This window comes from Protopterus annectens, chromosome 1.part1, assembly GCF_019279795.1.
Source record: "Protopterus annectens isolate FY-2018-M chromosome 1.part1, PAN1.0, whole genome shotgun sequence".
In the NCBI taxonomy this organism is placed as follows: domain Eukaryota; kingdom Metazoa; phylum Chordata; order Ceratodontiformes; family Protopteridae; genus Protopterus; species Protopterus annectens.
This window is the reverse complement of record NC_056726.1, coordinates 244,893,622-244,916,739: the sequence shown is the minus strand read 5'-3', so window position 1 is coordinate 244,916,739 and position 23,118 is coordinate 244,893,622. Positions and strand designations below refer to the sequence as shown.

The 23,118-nt window shown below is 42.0% G+C and overlaps 1 protein-coding gene across 1 annotated transcript in view; it reads left to right on the top strand.

Annotated features, from left to right (window-relative positions):
• CEP85L (centrosomal protein 85 like) overlaps positions 1-23,118 on the top strand; it is a 1,265,215-nt gene that overhangs the window by 849,757 nt on the left and 392,340 nt on the right. The window contains exon 7 of the mRNA XM_044074367.1: positions 10,153-10,305. Within this exon, the coding sequence (XP_043930302.1) occupies positions 10,153-10,305 (153 nt within the window). The remainder of the gene's footprint in view (positions 1-10,152; positions 10,306-23,118) is intronic.

Here is a 23,118-nt window from a genome sequence, read left to right as displayed (position 1 = left end):
TAAGCAGTGAACTACAAAAGAGCTAGGAATGGTCCCAAACAACCAATTACTAACAGCTTCTTGTGCTGAGGTCACTTCCCCCAAGGATAGGTAGGCTGCTCAAGGCTCCCCACTCCCACTGGTGAGCAAAGAAACTTCCTTTTATCCAAGTAAGGTAATGGACAACACAGGAACTACACCACAGCCCAGAATACAGCAATGCCTGAATACTGGTCTAAACTAGTCGAGAAAGGCGGGAAAACAAGGATTTTTTTTTGGTTTTTTGCAGAAATACACAGAAAATGCAGAGACAGTGATAAATTAGTTACACAGGCTAGCACACTTTAGTGGGCAGCCTCCACAGTTCAATTAAACAAACAAACAAGCAAACTTTCGACTAGATTCGACTAAATGTAACTTTAAGTGCAGATTTTAAAATAAATGCAGTAATCAGTAAAAAAAACAGTTCAGGCTAGTTTAAAGTAAGCAGCAGAAGCTATTTTCAGTGAAAAAAAAGCAAAGATACTTAAATCCAGAAGGTAGTCGCTTTTTCGAGTTCCTTGCTGCTAGGACCACTCTGCAAACCCACGTGGAGCTTGTCTGAGCAGTATAGCCAGAAAAAAACACCCAGAGGCAGATTTTAAGCAGTGAACTACAAAAGAGCTAGGAATGGTCCCAAACAACCAATTACTAACAGCTTCTTGTGCTGAGGTCACTTCCCCAAGGATAGGTAGGCTGCTCAAGGCTCCCCACTCCCACTGGTGAGCAAAGAAACTTCCTTTTATCCAAGTAAGGTAATGGACAACACAAGAACTACACCACAGCCCAGAATACAGCAATGCCTGTATACTGGTCTAAACTAGTCGAGAAAGGTGGGAAAACAAGGATTATTTTTTGTTTTTTTGGGTTTTTTTGCAGAAATACACAGAAAATGCAGAGACAGTGATAAATTAGTTACACATGCTAGCACACTTTAGTGGGCAGCCTCCACAGTTCAATTAAACAAACAAACAAGCAAACTTTCGACTAGATTCGACTAAATGTAACTTTAAGTGCAGATTTTAAAATAAATGCAGTAATCAGTAAAAAAACAGTTCAGGCTAGTTTAAAGTAAGCAGCAGAAGCTATTTTCAGTGAAAAAAAAGCAAAGATACTTAAATCCAGAAGGTAGTCGCTTTTTCAAGTTCCTTGCTGCTAGGACCACTCTGTAAACCCACGTGGAGCTTGTCTGAGCAGTATAGCCAGAAAAAACGCCCAGAGGCGGATTTTAAGCAGTGAACTACAAAAGAGCTAGGAATGGTCCCAAACATCTGGTTCATTGAAGTAAAGGACAAAGAGCAATTGTATTTAAAGTACTGCAGGTTGAAAATCATTGCAACTAGTAACATTTGTGTCCATCTGTTTTATTATATACTTTGAGTTTCATTTTTAATGAATAATAACATTTGTAGTTCTTAGTTGCACTGTTGCTTTACTCTTCTCTTTTGTTCCTTACAATTTTTAATGCATTTATATTGAGCTCGTCAGTTTAATTTGCCTTTTGTGTTCCTTTAAGATTTTCTGTCAGATGGTTTTGTAAGTGTATTATCTTCTCAGTGTCCCCAGACCTCCGAAAAGGGTGGTGCGTTTGTTCAGCATGATAACCTGAATGCCAACATATTCAGTAGGTAAGGACTGGAAGTTATGGGGACTTGTAGTTAGTTTGATGTTGCGCAACTAAAATGTTTGTCAGATGCAGACAGTGTAAGTCACTCTTATTACCTGCTGCTGCACAGCAGGGTTATGTATGCAGGCTCAGAATCTAGATTTTTTGGAGATGGGAGACCTATACCTTTCTAAAGATCTTATGTTAAAAAATACAAAGTGGTTCCCCCAAGGTTGGGCACGGTAGTCCTTACTGAGAATTTAATGTCAAGCTTTGCAGAGGATAGTGCCATCTGCACTTAAAAAGAGGTAAAAAAAATCCTAGGAGATTTTTGGGAACACATTACACAGATGGATACTTGGATTGATTGGAAGTTAGCCATGACAACAGTTTCTTTAATGTAGATTGGGCGGGATGTTATTTTATAGGCTTACCTCAGCTGCCAAGGAGTTGAAAATGTTTGACTTCCTAGCAGAGGTGTGACAGCACTCTCCAGTTGTAAAAGATATGAATAGAGTATGTAAGACTATTTATAACTTTAACATTGAGACAGTCAACAAATGTAGGTACTCCTGGACAACTCTTTTACTTAGACCAATCACTCAGACATTTTGACTCAGGACATAATACTTACCAGGGTATTCCACACCATCCAAGAGTTTTAAGATGTTAATTTATAAGGATTTACACTGGTATTTTTACACTCCAGCATATATTACAGCATAGGTTACCCTAGACTTCTGATACTTGTTGGATTTGGGAGAGTAAGGTGAAAGGGACTTGGGTTCTTGTTTTTTGGGCCTGTTTGACTCTGCAGTCATTTAAAGGATTCAAGAAGTGATAAACTTTTTTTCTCTTGTTTCCCTTGGGTTAAAATAATTGTTTTTACTGTCTATGATGACATAGAAAAGCAGAAAAATCTATTGCTTTTGTTTGTAAAATAGCCATAAGGAAAAATCAGAAATCTAAGAATATGCCTTCACTTGAGGGAGTTAAGTCAGTAATGGATGAGATGGTTACCAGAGAGGGGGGGGTGCCCTCTCAGCGTCTGTGGTAAAATGTTTCTGGCTGGCACTGTAATGCCCTGGTTTATTGGGATCAAAATGGAATATATGGTAGGCCTAGCTGCTGAATCCAATAAGACTGTTATGTCAATTTGCATGAAATTCTCTTTCCCCTGTCCCGCACCAGAGTTTAACTGCCTGTTGGTTAGAGGCAGTAAAAAGGTATTTACAATTCATTGGAAGGTTCCTTATGGTATACCAGATGTTTGGCAACATTATTGTTTTATCTGTGTTGTATCTGAACATTTCAAGATGGGCCCTGAGCCTTTCTTTTGTCACCACCTCCAAAATTCTTTATGTAAGCATCCTTCCAGATGAAGTCTACCACCTTCCCTGGGTATCTTGGGTGCTCAGCTTCTCTTATTCTAGACGCAAGTCCTTTAGCTTTCCCTGAATCAGTCCATACTAGAACAGTTTGTTCTTCTTTGCCTCTATGCAATAACTATCCCCAAAAGGCCTGAAAGTAGATAATACCCATTCTCTCCTCCCACAAGTAAAGAAATCAATCTGTAAACTAAATGAAAACACATTTAAAAGCCCTCTTTCCCCAATACCACTAATCATGATCTAATGTTTGTTTCTAACTTTTCCATTACTGTAAAAATAAACAAGGTGAAGGTGGCATTTTCTGTCTGATGCCCCCTGCCTCTCTCCCCAGTCTTCTAGGCCTTCATTTGCTGAAACCCAGTTACTTGGATTCAAACATAAGACATGTAACAAGCTTAAAAATGTTTCACCAAAGCCTGTTCTTGTAATTATCTTAAAAATAAACTTGTGTGTGACAGTATCTGAGGCCTACTTTTATGTTATAAAGGACTGTTCCTGCAGAGGCAGAGTGCTTCTCCTTCAAGGAAGGCTACTGGCTGCCTCCATTTGTCAAACATGAGCCAACTGAACAAAACATTTCTGTCTCACTGTCACCATCTTTGGCAGTGCCTTCTCCATGTTTTTGTCTAATACTTTGGCCAAGACTTTAAGTCCACATTCAGCCAGCATTTTGGTCTGAGGTTACCCAATTCCAAAGTATCCCTTGCTGTTTTAGTAATCCATCCATTTTATCTGCCTTGTGAAATCTTGGTGTCTTCACTGCCTTTTCATCTTTGTGTATTTGTATACCAGAATCCAAGATTTAAAGTAGCGATGGATTAATTATGAAACTGAAGCTACAACCATGGAATGTAATGTAAAACTAACTTTATTTGAGTATGAAATGCTGCTTTGTAGTTTGAACATAAAACATGTTCTCTGTGAGTGTTGAGAAGTTCTTAGTGAAGTTGAACAATAGAAGAGGGCCACTCCATTTAAGCTGTATGTGAAAGAAACAATAAAGCAAGATTTTTTTTTATTTAATATACATTCTGTGGTTAGTTGTAGTGACCATTTATCAGGTCTTCCACTAAGAGGATGTACAATCCCTTGCCAGTCTGGTAGGCATATAGCTGCCTAGCCCCTCTCATACAACTTGATGTCTCAGGCTACCATCTGTGTCAGGAATTCCATTCTTAGCACAAGACTGGTGACTTTGCATTGCACTGGGGTGACATACTGCTTTGGATTGTGTTTCCTTTAGGAGAAGGTGTCTTAGTGGATTGTTTTTCCTTTGACCCCCACCTAAGAAAAAGGCCTGTATTGACTAGCATGATATCCTTCTGGAGTCATATTCAGCCATGTTTTGAGCCAGTATTGTGAACTGATACTATCCTGATGCATGTCCCAGTGTCTTAAGTAAGCTCCCTTGCCCTTCCCCAGGAACATGACATGCCTCACATATTTTATCCTTTCCACTCGGGCAGTTCTTTATCTGTGTTGATTCCTAAAAATGGCTGGTGTCTGTGCATATAGCTCTGCATCAGTGAGCTGGCCTGTAGCAGTCGCATTTTGTTTTTTTAAGTTTTATTGTTCTTGCATTTTCTGATTTGCTGAATCATTCCAGTCACAGATTGGGTGTTGTCAGAAGTGAATTTACTTGGTTGTGTATACAGTTGTATCACTCATTAAAATTTAGATGCATTCTGATATTCAAAAATTCAGAAGGGAAATATGGTAGCAGAGGTCATCCTCCATGTGCCTGTGATAGGGAAATCCCTTTTCTTACCATGCAGTCTTACTAATTTTCTGTGAAGTTTCCTTGTCCAGATCCAGAGGTGTGTACATCCCATAATGTAACACACCGCATTGTAATTGCACACCGAACCGCTTAGCCTACCAGTTCACCTTCAGTTCTTTTCTGCCACTCACAGTGCTCAGATGTTTATCATGTGTATCACTAATACAGAGTTGTTTGTAATGCTTACGAACTAGCCACCAACAGGTATCTGTTAATCTGGCCTGATGTTGAGAGTTGTGGATGTCCCTGTGCACAAAAATGGCTTCCTTCCTGTGCAAAAGATATTAGCAGGCCTCTTAGTAGAATGGGGGAGGGCAGCTGAAATCTTATTTATTTATAAATATGTTGTTTGTCTTTCGGCTTTTCCCGGTAAGGGGTCACCACAGTGGAACTCCAGTCTGCTAATGATTGGTAGTAGATTTTTTACGAAACACCGAGGTGCCAGCTCGACACTCCACCTTCAACGAAGGCACACCCATTTATGCACGCATGTCTTTTGAACGCTACCCAACCGCGGGGAGGGCATGCAGACTCCACAAGAAGGCACTCCCAAGCCCAGCCAAGAATCAAACGGGAGAAACTCTTGCTGTGAGGTAACAACGCTACCGCCGTACCACCGCGGCATAGTATTTAAAAAAAAAATGGCTGGGCAGCCACACTTTCACCCATGAGATAGGTGATTGTCTCGAGGACATCTGCTTCCACCACTTACCCAGGCCCCATCCATCCGTGATTGCAGGTGTGTTGCAGAGGAATATCTAGCAACATAGCCCAAGGTGCATGTTCCACCACCCTCTTCGGAAAGCCTTAAAGTCTGGAATGTCAGCTCTTGCCAAAAGAAAGAAAGCCTTCCCTGGACTGATTGCCCACCTCAGACATTGAGGAAGGGGTGGCTTTGCCTAGTCAGGCAACTTTTTCTCCACTTTGTTATGACTTCGATGACGAAGACTATCTCCTCTGGTTCTCTCCTGATGATGATTCCTTTGGAGAGACCTCAGGTTAATGCAAGTGTTTTTGTTGGCGATCTAGGAAATTATTGAACAGGTACAAAAAGTGCATTAAACTGCTAGGCATTGAATAACTTATGCTGGCAGATCTCCTTTTCTGTAGTCTTCCAGACATTTAAAGATTTTTAAGAGCACCTCTGTGGAGGTGGCTTCAGAACTACCAACACTCAATAAAGTAGGTTTTTTTGGACAGAGGAGAAACTGAAATACTTCAGTAATATAAAGCAGGTTTTCTTGGACAGAGGAGAAATTGAAATACTTCAGTAAAAACTTGATTCTAGACCTGGCTGCGATTGTTGTGCATATTGCCAGGGGATCTATACTAGCACCACCAGTTATACCTGTGCCAGAACAGGTAAAGTTGGATCCTGAACAGGTCTGTGGGGGGAAAAAACTGTATGGATCCTCTGCCTTGAAAATTTAAGACAATTAATTGCCCAATCTGTATGCTTCAGTTGTATGCAGATACTGTTAGGCAAATATAGGATATAATGGAAAAGGTCCAGAAAGGGGTGGGAGGTTGGCATAATGGTTAAGGTGGTTGCCTTAAAGACACAAGGTGCAGGGTTTGATTCTGACATGGGATAACTGGGTAGGCTTAAAATGGCCGTAAGGGCAGTTAGCCTAGTACTAACCTATGAACAGGGCCTTGAAACAGACTACTTGCTGCCTCATCTGGCATTAAGATTAGTAGTCATGTAGCTAAGCATAGGTGTGATTGCATAGATGCTTGTTCAAGAGCACAAAGCAGCTTGATTTATGCACACTGAATATAAATAGATAGCACGCATGGCTAAAGATCTGGCCTTTGCCTGATAACGTAAGAGAGTAGTGCCTCATTGTCTCTTTGGTCAAGGAACCTTGTATGAAACTTCCCTCACAGGAACATTTGAGGAGATTGGAATTTAAAGATAAAACTGTGCAAAACTAAAGCAACTGGTTTTCCTACAGTTCTTAAATGTAATAGATTTTTTTCTAAGTATTAGCCATTTTGTAGAAGTAGTCATGGTTGGCGCATTTTTAACAGAAAGAAGCCTTTGGAAAAGGCAAGTGGAAAGGAGGCCAGGCTCAGAGCAGGTAGCAAGGTATGGGAAAGGGGAATGGACTCCTTCCTAGGAGACACTGTCACACTGCATTTCCTTGTCTGTGGAGTGTGGGTGGGTGCCCACCTGCCAATTTAATTTTCAGAGCTTTGAATATCGGAGGTGGTCTCCTCCCCTAGCCCAGGACATCGGGCGATACACAACTTATAAAGGAGAGCAGCTGTCCATTACATTTCCTGTCTTTGCTGCAAGATGTAATCAAGCCATAAGAACATCTTCTCATCAACCCCATCCAGTTTTTGGAGTGTTAAGTTCCCGTTTACTAACCTTTTTTCAAATCTTTTTCTGCATTGATTCTAAGCTATTTATTAATTGTAAATATCTCTATTTGGACTGTATGGATAGCGATTTTCCAGTGTTTCTGATGTTTCTGGGAAACTGTGCCCTCAACTACCATTTACAATGCCTCATTTGTTTAAGGGAGAACCACAATACCTCTTCCTAGAAGCAGTGTGCTGCTGCTCTCAACAAAACAGTGGTCATCAGACAGCATGAAACTTAAAGGCCTTTCTTGAGAGCAAAAGGTTGTTGGCATTGGCACAAGAGATGCCAGACAGTTCTGGACACTGTGATTGTTGGACAATATTTCCTAGAAAAGGTTCAGAAAAATGGAAAAGCCAAAAGAGGGTAATTGGACACTGTGATTGTTGGACAATATTTCCTAGAAAAGGTTCAGAAAAATGGAAAAGCCAAAAGAGGGTAATTGTTAAGGACTCTGTGGACAAATATTAAGAGACCATAGCAACCCTGTCAGACATACCAATATCTGTGGTTGTCAGATTCTGAGGCATTTTTTTGTTCTCCCCCCAAGTCTTATTGCATGCGTTTGCCGTGTTCCAACCTGTCTTCCCTCCTTTGGAGGCAGGCAGCAGGGGCTTAGCTTACAAAATAAGTGTAATGTCCAAGCTAGATGCCAGTTTTCAAACACCTGAGAGGGATGTATGAACTTTACTTATTTGTACTACTTCATCAAATTGGTTTTAACCTGTAAACCAGGGGTCCCAAATTGAAATAACTATTGAGGGCTGCATGAGGACTAACATATTCAGCCAGTGGCCATAATGTCAAACAAAAATAAGCTAGCTAGTGCAGCTAGTAATGTGTAGTAGCTTCCCACAGCCAGAAATATACTGGTTTGAGGGCTACTTTGAGGCTTGAGGGTTGCGAGTTTAGGATCTATATTCAAGACATACAAACCATGCTGGTGTAGGAGGCTTTGAAAGCCCTAGCTGGCATTAGAGTGTGACTTCTTTCGTAGATTACAGGATGAACTGCCTTCTGTTTCTTTTGGAGGACCGATATCCAAGGCCAGATGCCCATGCTGCCCATGTCAGCCCCTGCTTTTGTCACTTTTGACTGCTGCAGGGGTGATGAGGAATGTCGCTGCCTAGTATAGGATAAGCCCCCCAAACAGCCCGGCCTTCAATATCAGGGGCTCTTTCTGAAGAAAAAAGAAGAGACAGCGACTCTTTCCTTTTCCAACTCCTCAAGAGTGTGAGCTGTAAAGTGTCTGTGCTAGCTAAGAGAATGGCAAAGGTGTTGCTTTAATTGATAGGTAAGGATCTGTGTGAGTCTGTGGAGGGGAGGCAAAGGTTTGACAAGATTAGTAGAACTAGTGATCTAGGGGAAAGCAGAATGCAAGAAGCTACTGTTGCTGTTGGTGGATGTTGATGCAGAGAAAGCGTTTGATAGATTAAGCCAGGATTTTTTGATTAGGATGATGGAAGGAATTTGCATTCCCTGATTAAAATAGGGTTAATTAAGAGGATGTATGAAGGCTCCAAGGCAAGAGTTACGGTGGGAGTATTCCTCTGATAAGCTGTGTTTGAACAGTGGAACCAAGCAGGGTTGTCCTCATTCCCCTTTGTTGTTTGCTTTATATTTACAACCATTGGCAAAGAAAATAAGGGATTCAGAAATTCAAGGATTTAATTGCTATGGTAATCAAGAAAAGTTTGCTTTATTTGCAAATATTAAGCACTTGATAAATCCAGGAAAGGACATTTTGATGGATGTGTGGAATGTTTTGAGTGAGTTTTAAGTCTTTTTTGGATATAAAATGTAGAGGGTAAAACAAAGGCTCTACCTGTAAATTATGTGCCCACAAAAGTAGGTTCAGCTATACCAATATTTATGGAGAACCAATAAAATGAATATGTAGGTGTGTGCAGTTAAAATCGATTCTGTTATGGCAGCTAAGTATCTGTGGGAATAGACTAAAGATAAGTGAAAAACTAAGAAACTGGAAGCTCTTGGTTGTGGATGTCAGTAGTAAGATACAAGCAGTAAATGCTTTTAGTCCTTGTATCTTTAGTTTTTAGCATTAGTAATAATTTCACTAATGCCTTATGAAGAATCCTATACCCTTGCAAACTACCTGTCTGCCGGGGTGTAGCCAGAGAATTCCATTTTATACTCAGTCTCTCACTGCTGCATCTATCTCAGCAGGCATTAAAATGTGTACATCTTACAAACTGTTGCCCCGCAAACACTTAATAAATGCACACATCATTTTCATCTGTTCGTTCTATACTCACTGAAGATATTGCTTTTTGGATTGACAGTCCTCTCACTAATCAAGTTATGTATTTGTTGTTGGAGACATTAATTTAGACAGTCATAGATGTATCCTGAAAAAGCTATAGTTTTCTAAGTGATGTTCAGAAAAAAATGTACTTTTATGGAGTACAAAAGAGTATGCCTGGCTACACTCTTCCCTGTCTGTAGTGAGTTGCAGGTGGGGACCTCTGATCTGGAATAAGATACTACTGCAGGAGTTCAAGCAAAGAGCAGAAGGGTTGTTGATAGTCTTCCCTAGCCTGGAAAATTTAGGAACCAACAGAAAAGTTATGATGGAAAAATCTGGAAGATAACATACTAAACAGGAAAGGAGCTTGGTGGCTGTTGGACTTAACTCATCAGCTTTTATGAAAAGTGGTGTGTTGTGGCTTTACAACATCTGCAAGTATTAACAGTATTGCTTTAAATGTTTGACCCCATTTTTATTTAGTTTTGACTTTTCTTTCACAATAATTTGATTGTGCATAGCTATAGTTCAGAAAAGAGAGAGAGCAATGCGCTTATACATTTTATATTGGTAAATGCGTTAAGTATTTGCCACCCTTTGGTACATTGCAGTCTCATCTAGATATCTGGGAAAGTGTTAAGAATCTGTTAACTGCACAACCCAATTATATTTCTTTTACACTGTACCATAATGTAACATATATTATTATTCTCCTTTTAGCTGAAAATCAGGGACAAAAATGTCATCAGCTTGAAGAAAAAATATCAGAAGGAGTCTGAGCAAAACCAAGAGAAACAGCAGCGCATTGAGACATTAGAAAAATACCTTGCTGATCTGCCAACACTTGATGATGTGCAAAATCAGACTCAACAGGTAAATGTTTATCAAAATATACAGGAGACTACCATGCACCATGCATAACTTGAACACATATTTTGCTATAATCTTCCCGATGTTCTTCGTGTTTCAGTGTTGCAGTCATCACATTTGGGTTATCTGCCTGCAGGTAGCCTTCAGCCGGCCTGAATACCAGAGGCTTCGGATTTCTGCGTCAGATGCTGTCGCTTCTTCCATGACGTCAGTTCGTCGGGGAATAAAACATGCAGCCGATGCCATTACATCAGTCTTTCTTGCCGTGTGGTGCCCGAAGCAGAAGCAGTTTGCAAGTGCCGGTAAACCGACTCATGAAATTTTTGTTTTCGAGTTTCAGACCTGAAGTCTTCAAAAAGTTAAGTACCCCGTTGGGGATCCTTTTTTCTTGTTCTAACCGATGTCAGAAAAAATTAACAATTGTCTTGCCTGTGGAAAGCAAATACCTCATAGAGATTTTCATTCTTACTGCATCACCTGTTTAGGCCCTGACCACGACGTCCCTCACTGTCGGTTTTGTGCTTTGTTCATTGCCCGAACTATTCGTTGTCAGGCTATTTTTGTAGCTAAATACTTCCATTATCTATCTCCGTACTCCGGAATGGCTTCGTTAAGCCATCCGACTACCGATCTTCTGAAAAAACGTAAGGATAAAGACAGAGACAGACCGCATAGGTCCAAAACTGTCGACGCTTCCTTTAAGCTAGTCGCCAGTCCGCCGGTACTCAGTAAGGCACTTTCGCAGCCCCTGATACTCGCTACTACAGATTCGCAGGCCTCTACTGAAACCCATTCGGAGTCCGGTATGCCGTGAGATGCTTCTTCGACTATGGAACCTGCAGATGTCTCTACCTTGGATGGGTCCGGCGCCGCTGTGCAGGCACCGGCTTCTAAGGGTGTAGTCAGGCTTACCGACTTTCATATTAAACCACCGACTTCGTTTCAAGCTAGAAATACCGAATTCCTCAGGCCTAAAGCTCGCACTACGCCTAGAAAACCGACGACCAAACCACATTCTCAGGCCCATATGCCTCAAAAACAAATGATTAGAATGGCTGAAGACCTTATTACCTTAATTAGGGGAAGCCAGCCTTCCCCCTCTGAGACCTTGAACTGATTTTCTTTCCGATTCTTCTGATCAGGAATCTGATACCTCTGTTCCTTCAGACTACTAGGATTTACCCTTATCTACTTATGAGGATTCTGATGCAAAGGATTCCATTCCCTCGGCTTCCCCTCCAGAAGATTTTTCTTTTGGTGAAACCTTGTATACCCTTGGGGAGCATTTCCGCTGGAAAAGCCAGGACTATTCTGAGTCCAAAAAGTGACTTAGGGAATTTTTACTCCTGCCTCAACACAGGCCTCTAGCTATCCCTCCTGTTCTGGAGATTGTAGATGATGTTTTCTTGGAATCCAGCCTTATCCCAGACACTTTGCCTCCAGCTCCTAGGAAACCTGACAGGTACTACAGAGTACCTGACTCTCTCAAATTCCTCTTCAAGAATCCTACTCTGGATCCAGAGACCATTTTCCAAGGACAAAAAGGCATTAAGGCTACTACTGCCAAAAATCCTACCCCTTCTGATAGGGACTCTAGAGCTTTAGACAGATGGGTTAAGAAGGTGTACACTTCTGCTACTTTGGCCATTAGGGCTTTAAATTACCAGTTCTATATGTTAAAGTGTCAGCAGCATATTGTGGGACTACTTAGAAAATGATGTTGATTACTGACTGTGCTGATCACAAAGATTTGCAAGAGTTAATGCATTCTGCTGAACAAGTTGGTAAACATACTTTGCAATGTGGTTTTGATGCTTTAGAAGCATCTTGCTGGGTCTGTACTTAGAAGCCATGCTTGGCTTAAGGAACAAAACTTGCCAGATCATATTAAAGCTAAATTACTGGATGCACCCTTTAAACCAAGACCACCTTTTTGGCAGCAAAGCTGAAGAAGTCCTCAAAAGGATGGAGGAAAAAGCTAAATCTATGCAAACTGTTAAAGATTTCTTACAAGTACAACCTCCTAGATTCAGTAGGCATTCACCTTCAAAGAACTTGTCTTTTCCAGTCCCCTCCAGGCCTTCTCAGTCCAAACCCAGGAGCAGCAGACCACCAAGACTTCAGTCTCAGGCTATGCACAGATCTAAGCAGTGGGGGGCTCCCACTTCCAAAGCAGGGAGTAGTAAGCCATCCCCCTATGGAAAAATGGCACAATGACTTATCCTTAACTCTTCCAAACCCCGCTCAACTACTTGCTCCCTTAGGAGGAAAGCTCGCCCTGCATGCAAAAAACTGGAAACTCATTACCCAGGACAGATGGGTTTTAAACAGTTTCCCTAGGATACAGATTCCACTTCCACTCACTCCGAACACCAAGTGGATGGCCAGATCTCCCCCAAAATCAGTGGGCAGAGGCCCAAAAACAAGTCATCTCTCTCCTCGGTAGCAGGGCAATTCAACCTGTCCCAGCAGAACAAAGGGGACAATTTTTTTATTCAAGACTGTTCCTGGTTCCCAGAAATGAAAACTCCTGGCGTCCTATCCTGGACCTGTCTATTCTCAACACCTTTCTGGTGGTTCCAAAATTCAAAATGCTAACTCTTCAACAGCTTTTTCCTATGCTAGCCAAGGATGTCTGCCTAGACTTAAAGAAGCTTACCTGCACATCCCAATAAGGGAATCCTGCAGACAATACCTACGTTTCAGGGCGGGCTCCATGCACTGTCAGTTCTCTGCACTTCCCTTTGACTTATCTACTGTGCCCAGGGTATTCACAAAGTGCCTAACTCCAGCCATTGCATTTCGCAGACAGAGAAATATCCAGATTCACCCATACTTGGATGATTGCCTGATTCAGGCAGAAAGCCAGGTCTTGCTATTACAACACCTGGCATTTATAAAGAGACTTCTAACCTCACTGGGGTACACCATCAGTGAGAAGAAATCACACCTAGTACCCTGCCAACAGATTGTATTCCTGGGAGCAAGCTTGAACACAACTTCCCAGATGGCATTCCTCACTCCAGAGAAACAAGTTTGACAACCTACTGGCCACAAAAACCCAGCTATCTGCAAGGAAAATCCTGCAAGCCCTGGGGTTCATGGCCTCTTGCATTCTGTTAATTCTATATGCAAGACTGCATATGTGGAAACTTCAATGGTATCTAAAAAGTCTATGGTGTCAACATTCTCAGGACCTGGAAACAATGATTCCAATCATTCCTTGTCTAAGAGCAGATTTCCTTTGGTGGGCAGAGGCCTGCTACCACAACAAGGAATTCCCTTTCACTCTACACCCTGCCACCCAAATCCTAACAACAGACGCATCAGACTCTGCATGGGTGGCTCACATAGCAGGGCATTGCATTCAGGGCAAATGGTACCCAAAACAGATGCACCTGCATATCAGTCAAAAAGAAATGTTAGCTGTACAGAATGCTCTGACAGCCTTCAAAGACCTTATTCTTCCAGGACAATTATTGGTAGACAGACAACACCACAGTTATGTGGTACATAAACAAGCAGGGGGGAACACATTCCTACCCACTCTGCAGACTAGCCATGGCTCTGTGGAACACAGCCTTGAGCTACCAAGTAACCCTGCAAGCTCAATTCCTGCCAGGTAAACTAAATTCACTGGCAGACGACTTAAACAGAAATCTCACAGAAATCTCATGGAACCCAAAATATTCAAGCTCTTGAGGAACAAATGGGGGACACCAGAGGTAGACCTGTTTGCATCCCCTCAGAACTACCAAGTGAACAAATTCTGCACCAGAACTCCCCATAGTCAAGCTTGGAAAGTGGATGCCCTGTCCTTTACCTGGGAAAGCCTCTCAATTTATGCCTTTCCCCCTCTGCCTCTCCTCGCGAAGGTTCTAGTACAGATCAAACAGGACAAGCCAAGGACAATACTTATTGCCCCAGACTGGCTACGCCAGCACTGGTACCCCTTTTTGCACAGTCTGACAGTGCTGCAACCATGGCACCTGCCTCAGACCCCTTCTTTGCTGTCCCAGCAGGTGGTCCGGATTCTGAACCCTCAGCTTCAAACCCTGAACCTTGTAGCCTGGCTAATTCCCTGAGCTCACCTCTAACAACCCTCAGTAAGCAGGTGCTGGATGTCATTCTTGAGACAAGGAGGCCTAGTACTAGAAAATCCTATTCAGAAAAGTGGAAAAGATACTGTTCCTGGGGCCAGGCTCAGGGGATGGACACAACGGTGCACAGCCTACCTCATATTCTAAATTATTTAACAGAATTACTCCACAAGGGCCTATCTTTCTCTTCAATTAAGATTCATGCCTCTGCCATTTCAGCACATTATAATACCGAGCTACCCCTCTTCTCTCATCCCCTGCTAAAACAATTCCTTAGAGGGGCCAAAAATTTACGGCCTCCCAGGAGAGCTCCCACTCCAGCCTGGGACCTTAACTTTCTATTGGAAAAACTCACTCTTCCCCCCTTTGAACCAGCTGCTACAGTAGAGTTGAAATTCCTTTCTTGGAAAACGGCCTTACTTTTAGCCATCACTTCAGCAAGAAGACTGTCTGAACTGCAGGCCCTCATGGCAGTGGAACCCTTCATTATCTTCCATGCGGACAGGGTTTCCCTCAGGACTAATCCATCCTTTATGCTCAAGGGGGGTGTCTAGTGTGGCTCTAAACCAGTCCATTCATTTGCCTACTTTTTTCCCTAATCCTTAAAATAAGGGGGAAAGGATACTGCATTCTCTGGACGTGCACAGACAGCTTAGATTCTATTGAACAGAACTAAGCCTCTCAGAAAATCTGACCAGCTACTAGTTAGCTTTGCTGCACGGGCAGAGAGGAAGGCCATTTCAAAGCAAACCATTTCCAAATGGATAGGCCATTGCATCCATTTCTGCTACAAGCACCATGGAAAACCTACCCCACACGGCATTTCTCAGAGGAGTCCCTACCAGGGACATCCTGGAAGCTGCTACCTGGAGCTCGGTACATACATTCACCAAGCATTACTACCTGCCTATCTTTTCTAAATCCAGAGCTGGATTTGCCACAGCAGTCTTACAGGGCCTGATTGCTAGCCCCAATGCTCTTTAACTGCCTCCACCCTTTCTTAGCTTTGGGAATCAAATGCAACAGTGAAACACGAAGAACATAGTACAGTTGTGTACACTTACTGTAAATGTAGATGTTCATGTGTATTCACTGTTGCAGTCTTGGTTACCCTCCCTCCAGCCCCCTGACTTCTCATTGCTCTACCCTTTCCTTCTTGTCTGGCATATATTATATCATGTGTATTTGCTTTTTGCTGGGGGTGTTCCATACCATATAATTGCTTCCTATTGTGGGGTCACCTGACATCTGGGGCACGAAAAACTGATGTAATGGCGTCAGCTGCATGTTTTATACCCCTGACGTCATGGAAGAAGTGACAGCATCCGACTCAGAAATCCGAAGACTCTGGTATTCAGGCAGGCTGAGGGCTACCTGCAGGCAGCAGGCAGATAACCCAAATGTGATGACTGCAACAGTGAATACACTCCAACATCTACATTTATGGTAAGTGTACACAACTGTACTTTCTTTCATTATGTATGATTGCCACTGTTTGCCAATTGACTGTCCAGAGCTATTTTGGAAGTAATGAATACTTCCTCAGTAATTGCATCTAGCTGCAGCCTGTGACTGGGGCCTGTAGAAACTGCTTTTATGCGACTACAAGCAGCACTTGGCTGTAAGTTCAGTTTCTGGAGCCACATTCTGCAGCATTTGCTGTTGTCCAGTTCATCCGATTAAGAAGTCTAATCTCTTCAGAACTCACTTGAAAGTGACAATGTCCTTTTAGTTGCAAGCATTTCTTATATTGAATACTTTTAGTAATGTCTAATCCTCCTCAGAACTAATTTGAAAGCAAGTTATTTCCAGATTTATTTTAACCAGGTAATTATTCTTTTCTGTACATTGTTATTTAAAAATATTGTAAAGAATACTTAAGATAAGAATGTGACACCTGTTTTGGTTTGTGTCTTTAGTTGACAAAGCATATTTTTCAGAGGTGAAACAGCATTGAAATTCCAGTTGCCTCCAAAGTTGATTTTTCAAAGGAAGAAATTGTGTATGTATATATTTTCTGTCTTAACCAGGGTAAAATATTGATCCAGGTGAACTGTTTTCAGGCTCAACCCAAGAGAGCAAATGGTATAACTGGCACAATATCTAATGTCCTTTTCATTCTTCCTTAGTGTATGGGTACTGGATCCGACCTCTGATCTGACTCAGCCGCATGCACTAATTCTCGAGGTCCTCCCTCTACCCATAATGCCCCAGTCAGTCAACAGTACCTCGGATCTCATTTGCCACCATCTTGCCTGGAAACAAGTACTGCTCAAAGAGCTAGATTTGACTTATTATATTGACTTGTGAGTAACAGCTATTTTTGAAAACTCTTACCTTCTTCCATTAGTCTTCCCTCTACTGTTAGTCGAGTTTTCGGTTTGTATACCGTTAGGCGACTTTCCTTTCCTTATTTCTATCATCTGGTAGCCTTCTAATGTAACATTGTTGGTACTCTTTCTTCCTTTCACCCTCTCTTTCTACCCTTGGAGGGTATTCTACTTACCATGGCTGCTAATTTTTTATTTGGACAAGACTGTAAATAAACTTAAGCGTAGGATTTCACATCATCTGACAGAAGTCTGCTCTGGATGTAAAAATAATGCACTAGCCAAATACCTTGCTCTTCATAAACTGCACACAGGTTTTAAGTTCCAGAGACTGGAGCACATAGACATGGGTGATCTTGGAGACATCCTGAATATGCTGGAGAAACATGAACTTGTGGCAATTAAAGCTGAACTCTTTTAGGAATCATGGATTAAACTACTACTGTTCACTTAAAAGTGTACTGGAACTTAGGAAATTGCCACATTGTTTACATGACTAATTTTTATTTTATTCTTCCAGTTGGTTTTAAATACCATGTTAAATAATTTTTAATTGAAGTATGCATTTTGTTTCTATTATCATATATATCTTTTTCTTTTTCTTATTCTTTTTTCCACTTTATTCGAAATGATGTGTAATAACATTACTAGCAAATTATACAATAATATGTTTGTAGATAGATTTTAGGGTTCTCGTACCCAGACCTGAGGAAGTCTAGAAGGACAAACGCGATCTGTGTTAACAGCAGGTTATGAAATAGAATATGATTTGCACAATGGATTCTTTGCATGCAAAATGTATGTGTATATATATATATATATATATATATATATATATATATATATATATATATATATCTTGAGATTGTCAGATGGTTTAAGGGTTATATATTCTAAGCCATGTAGTATATTGTCTTGGATAAAATCACAGACTTAATATTCCGGTTAAATAAGAGGTACCACATCATTATTAATTTTTTTCAAGTACACACGGGTTATAATATTATGACAGCTAGTAAGTAGGGCAGGATCAACTTGAATGTCACACTGATGGGGGAAACTATGTGAATTTAACATGTATACCAATACGCTGTATTTTATAGCACAGTAAACCACTCCATTGCCTGATAAAAAGTATAGATGTAGTTCAAAAGCTTGTGAGGTAACTATTATTCTGTTATTTTTGTTTTACTTGGATCGCTTCTCTGTGTACTTAATAAGGGATTTTCGACTGGAAACAGACTGTCTGCACTGCTTGGATTACTTTTGAATACTTAGTAGTTCTGTATAATATTTCAAATTATATATTTTTCATACTTTTTTGACTTGGGATGAGTTTGTTTGCTATTTCTACTACTGTTATCTGATCTGATTAATATACAGTGATTAACTAGATATATGTGGATTGAAAATCTTCCACACAGAGAAGTTTCTTGCACCATTTTTTTTCTTAATTTTCTGATTTCCTAGCTTGCTTAATTAAAAAAAAAAAAAAAAAAAAAAAAAAAAGAAACTGGCTTTAAAAAGTGCACCTGTATGGCTCAGAATTCCTAATTCTGATGCCCACAGTGCGTTTACTGCCTAGGAGCAGTACAACCTTAATATCGACTGACCGACTGCTTCATTTGTGCAGGGTTTAATTTTAGAGCACAGTCTGATGGGTAATAAATTGGTCCTTAAAGGGATGCTGCCTCCTCCTTCAGCTTCTTCCTCAGGGGCTCAACCTCCCAGTAAACTAACAAAATCTTTATCAGAGACTAAGGAGTCTTGTAAGAGCTTCCACCCATTCTCCTAAAGCTTCAGCTTTGACTATGGCTTCTTCGGAGCAGTGACAAAAAAATACAAAAGACATCAGATCCTAAAAGAAAGCATTCGGAACCAAAATCTTCGGATCTGACTGTTATATTGACAAAGTCTCCTCAAACCTGCTCACCCAGGTTCATGGTTGAACCAGTGTCTCCTTGGCTCCATTCCCCGCTTCTCCAAATGACACAGAGGAGAGCATCTAGGCCACAGTCAACTGTCATCTATCAGGTCCACCGGAAGTTTTTCCAAGGCAGACGTGTATAAGATGATGGGGAAATTCCTCAAAGCTGAGAGTCAGATGGGGGTTATTCAGTCTCCATTTCCCATCGGATCCATAAGCCTCCCATCCACTTCTCATGTTGTGATATGTCCTCCTCCTCATATCCATTCTCCAGGTTTTGAGCCCTTGGATCTTGGAGACCCGAGAGTGTGGGTGTCAGATCTGAAGATGGCTAGGTCTTTGACACCGATAGTCTCCCTGACTAGTTCTGCTCCTGTTCCCTTGGATCAGGATGAGTCTCAGATCCTGGGTGTTGAGATCCACTCTGATGTTACTGGAGCCATCTTTGCCACTGGGAGCCTTGGCATTGGACAGATCGAGTCTGACTCCTTCCTCAAGGCACTGACCCGGGCATGGTCAGTGCCTGACAACTCCGGTGTTTTTGAGTCCAGTGAGGCGAGCCACGGCTTCTTCCAGTCCTTTGAGGTAGTGGAGAGGGCTTTCTGTTGACCGAGGGATTTGACTACTCTTTCATCCTTGGGTCCTACATCCATTCCCCCTTCAGATCTGAGCCCTGAGTCTGTCGGGCATACTCCACAGGTACAGCCAGTACCATTAGCATCCAGACAGATCCCACTGAGGAACTTCCCCTCTCTTTGGATATCTCTCCAGATCATCCCACTGAAGAGGTTCCCTGAAAGAGAACATTCAAAAGGAGATGCACTGATTCCCCTATGGAATCTTTCATAGAGGATACTGATTTCAACAAAGGGGATGGGTCCCCCAGATCTCTACTGAATTATGTTTCATTCAGAGACATCCTGGAAATTCTTAAAAAGGTGGATGGTCTTCAGATATCCTTTCCATGGAAGAGTCAGTTTTTCTGGAAGCTTTTGGTTCCGGCTCATCTACATCTTGGGTAACTCCCCTGGCAGATGAGCTCATCAATTTAATCTTCCATCGGGCATGGAAGGAACCGGACTTTGTTGAACCATTACCCTGATGCTCAAGCAAAATTTTGGCACCACTGAACGACAGATCACATTAGATCAAAGGACACCCTGTTGATGCTGTGGCTGTGGCAGCAGTTACTAAATGGAAGTAGCGGAGTAGAGTTCTCTGTCCATCTCCCTAATCGAGAGTCCAGTGCATTGGACTGGTTTGAAAAGCACATATTTGCTTCAGCAACCTTTGCCTTGAGGTCCCTGAATTCTTTAGCACACACTTTACAGGATTAGTGAGGGATTTGACCAAGGAACTCTCCAAAGCCCTCTGGGAGTCCATGTCTGTAGAGGACTACAAGAGGTCCTCTTCACAGCTGGCCACTCTTTTCTTTATTTCCAGTGCGTCCACGAGATTAATATCCCATGCTGCAGAGGGTACTCACGGGCAGCCATTTTAGGTGTAGCCCTTAGGAGATATGCCTGAATGTGGTTATGTGACCTTGCAGAGCCTTTCGAGTCTTCTTTCATCAATGCTTCCTTTGATGGAACGTCATTGTTTGGCCCTTCTGTAAAGAAATGTTTTCCCAGCGTGAACAGGAAGGAAAGACCCTGTCTGCTGTAGGGATACACTTATCTACTCCTCAGCGGTCCATCTCCCGTAATCAAAGAGGAAGTAAGAAAATGTGGTTCCATAAATCCCAAGGAACTTTCCAGGATTCATGCATGGGCATCTGCTCCAGAGGCAGACGGGGGAGTTCAAATGGCAAATACAATTCTCGCGGCAGGGGAGGGCGCAACACCAGGGTTTCTGAAATTCTTTTTCGGATAGACCCTTTCAGCACTCCTGAATGGTTGCCAAGCTTCCCACCTCTGGAGGCAGTTGGGGGATGCTTGTCTTTGCACTCAGAGGCCTGGCCTTTGGCCTTTTACAGCAAAAGATTCTTGTGTGCTAAAATATCCAGATGTTATTTCATACCATTTTTCCAAATTCCACCAAACAAAAGAAGAAAGCTTGTTGATGGCCCACACACTCGGAAAAAAGCTGCAGCTCAGGAGATTCAAAAGCTGCTAGACAAAAGTTATCTAGGAGGTCCCACCAGACTGAAGAGGAATTGGGGCTTACTCAAGGTTCCTTTTAGCGCCAAAAAAGAAAGGGGACCTGAGATCAGTTTTGGATCTAAGCAACCTGAACTAATTTGTGAATAAATCAAAATTCCGATTGGTCATGGTTCAGTCCATTCTGCCCTTTTTACAGAAAGATGATTGGATATGCTCAGTCGATCTTCAGGGCACTTACTATCACAGCAAGTTGAACAGGCAATCCTTATATTTCTGCACTTTCAGCTGGGGGCAAGTCACTGTCAGTTCAGAGCCCTGCCATTTGGTCTCACCACATTCCCCAGGGTGTTTACCAAGTGTATGGCAGTGGTAGCAGCTCATCTGAGATAGCTGGGATCCCGAGTGTTCCCATGTCTAGACAACTGACTCCTCACCACTACAACCAGACATTTCTTACAACAGTCCTGGGACTATTTGCTTCAGCTTTGTCAAAGCTAGGCATCTCAGACAACATCTCCAAATCCTATCTACAGCCAGTATAGAGTCTGGAGTTCATAGAGGGGCACAGTTGAACGCAGTTGATCAGGTAGCCTCCCTTCCTACACATCACGTAGACACAATCAAGATTCAAGTACAACAAATTCTTGTTCACCCTTCTCCAGCCAGACATGTCCTTTAGGCTCTAGGTTTGATGGCAATGGCCATAACCTTAGTTGTTATGGCGCATATCTATATGTGCCTTCTCCATTGGACTGTAGCTGTTCAGTGGTCTATTCTGCATCACCCACTGTCTTTCCTAATCAAACTCCTTTGCGTATGCAAACATCATCTTTGTTGCTGGATTCAGTTTGATGAAGTTTATCTAGGCCACCCCTTTGTCTCCTCCACTAGCCACTGTAACCATGGATCCCTCCCAATTGGAGTGGGAGGGACATTTCTTGGGATGGATGGTCCAAGGCATGTGGTCCTCACAGGAGACCAATTTGCATGCCAGTGTTCTAGAGATGAGAGCAGTCCTATTAGCATTGCAGGCCTTTCAAGATGTTCTCCCTCTAGGAACTATTGTGATACAAACCAACAGCATGTCTGTGGTCTGGTACATCAACAAATAGGGGAACCCAATCTTACCCCCTTTGTCAAGAAGCAATGAGAGTGTGGCAGTGTGCGATCTCCTCCAACCACTTTTGTTATGGCAACACGCATACCGGGGAAATCCAACGTACTATCAGAAAAACTCAACAGATCCATTTTGATGCCTCACAAGTGGTCTCTCTCAATTAGCCAGTGGTGAAGAAGGTTTTCTGTCATTGGAGCCAACCTTCCTGCAATCTCTCTGCATCTCCCCACAACAACAAGTGCAGCAGGTTCTTTGTTGTAATCTCAGGGGGAGTCTCTGAGAAATTATCTAGTTCACATTTGGTCCTCCGGTCTCCATTATGCTTTTCCCCCTTATCTCCGATTCCGGAATTCTTACAGAAAGCACTTCAGTTGAAGATCTCAGTTATCTTCATTATTCCCATTTGGCCTCACCAGGTTTGGTTCCCCTTCCTTTGGTCTCCTCTTCGATATCCTCCATGGATACTGGACCTGAGTCCAGACCTTCTGTCCCATCCCTCCAGGATAAAGCATCCCAATATTCCAGGCCTCAAACTAACCTTCTTACTCAGATCTCTAGCAAAAGATCTATTACCTCCTTGGAATTACTTCTTCAAGGGTTGACCCAACAACCATTTGAACCATCAGCCAAATCTGATGTAAAATTTTTGTCTTGGAAAACAGCATTCCTAGTAGCTGTTACATCTGCGAGGAGGAGAATTTCTAAACTCCGGGCTGTATCTTCCAAATACTCTTGCATTCTTTTTCACAAAGACAAAGTTACTTTATGAACCAATCCATCCTGCTTACCAAAAGTAGCAATTGAATTGAATATTAATCAAACAGTTCACCTGCCTGTCTTATTCTCTATTTTTTTTCAAATAAGGGCAAGTACATGCTACATCTTTTAGAGGTACATAGACAACTACCCTTTTATCTACACAGGACAAAAGATTTCAGGAAATCAGAACACCTGTTTGTTTCTGTCTCACAAAGCAGACTGGGATTACCAGTTTCTAAAGTCACTTTAGCCAAATGGATTATTGATTGCATTTCCTTTGTATATACTCAGCAAGGTGTCTCCCTATCAAAGCCTCCTAAAGCATATTCTGCTAGGTCCACAGCAACTTCTTCCGCCTTCTGATCTAGAACTTCCATTGATGAAATTTGTGCAGCAGCTACTTAGTCTAGTGCTCATAACTTTATTACTCATCACTAGATTTGACCCCTAGAAGCAGAGCTGCTTTTGGTTCAGCAGTTCT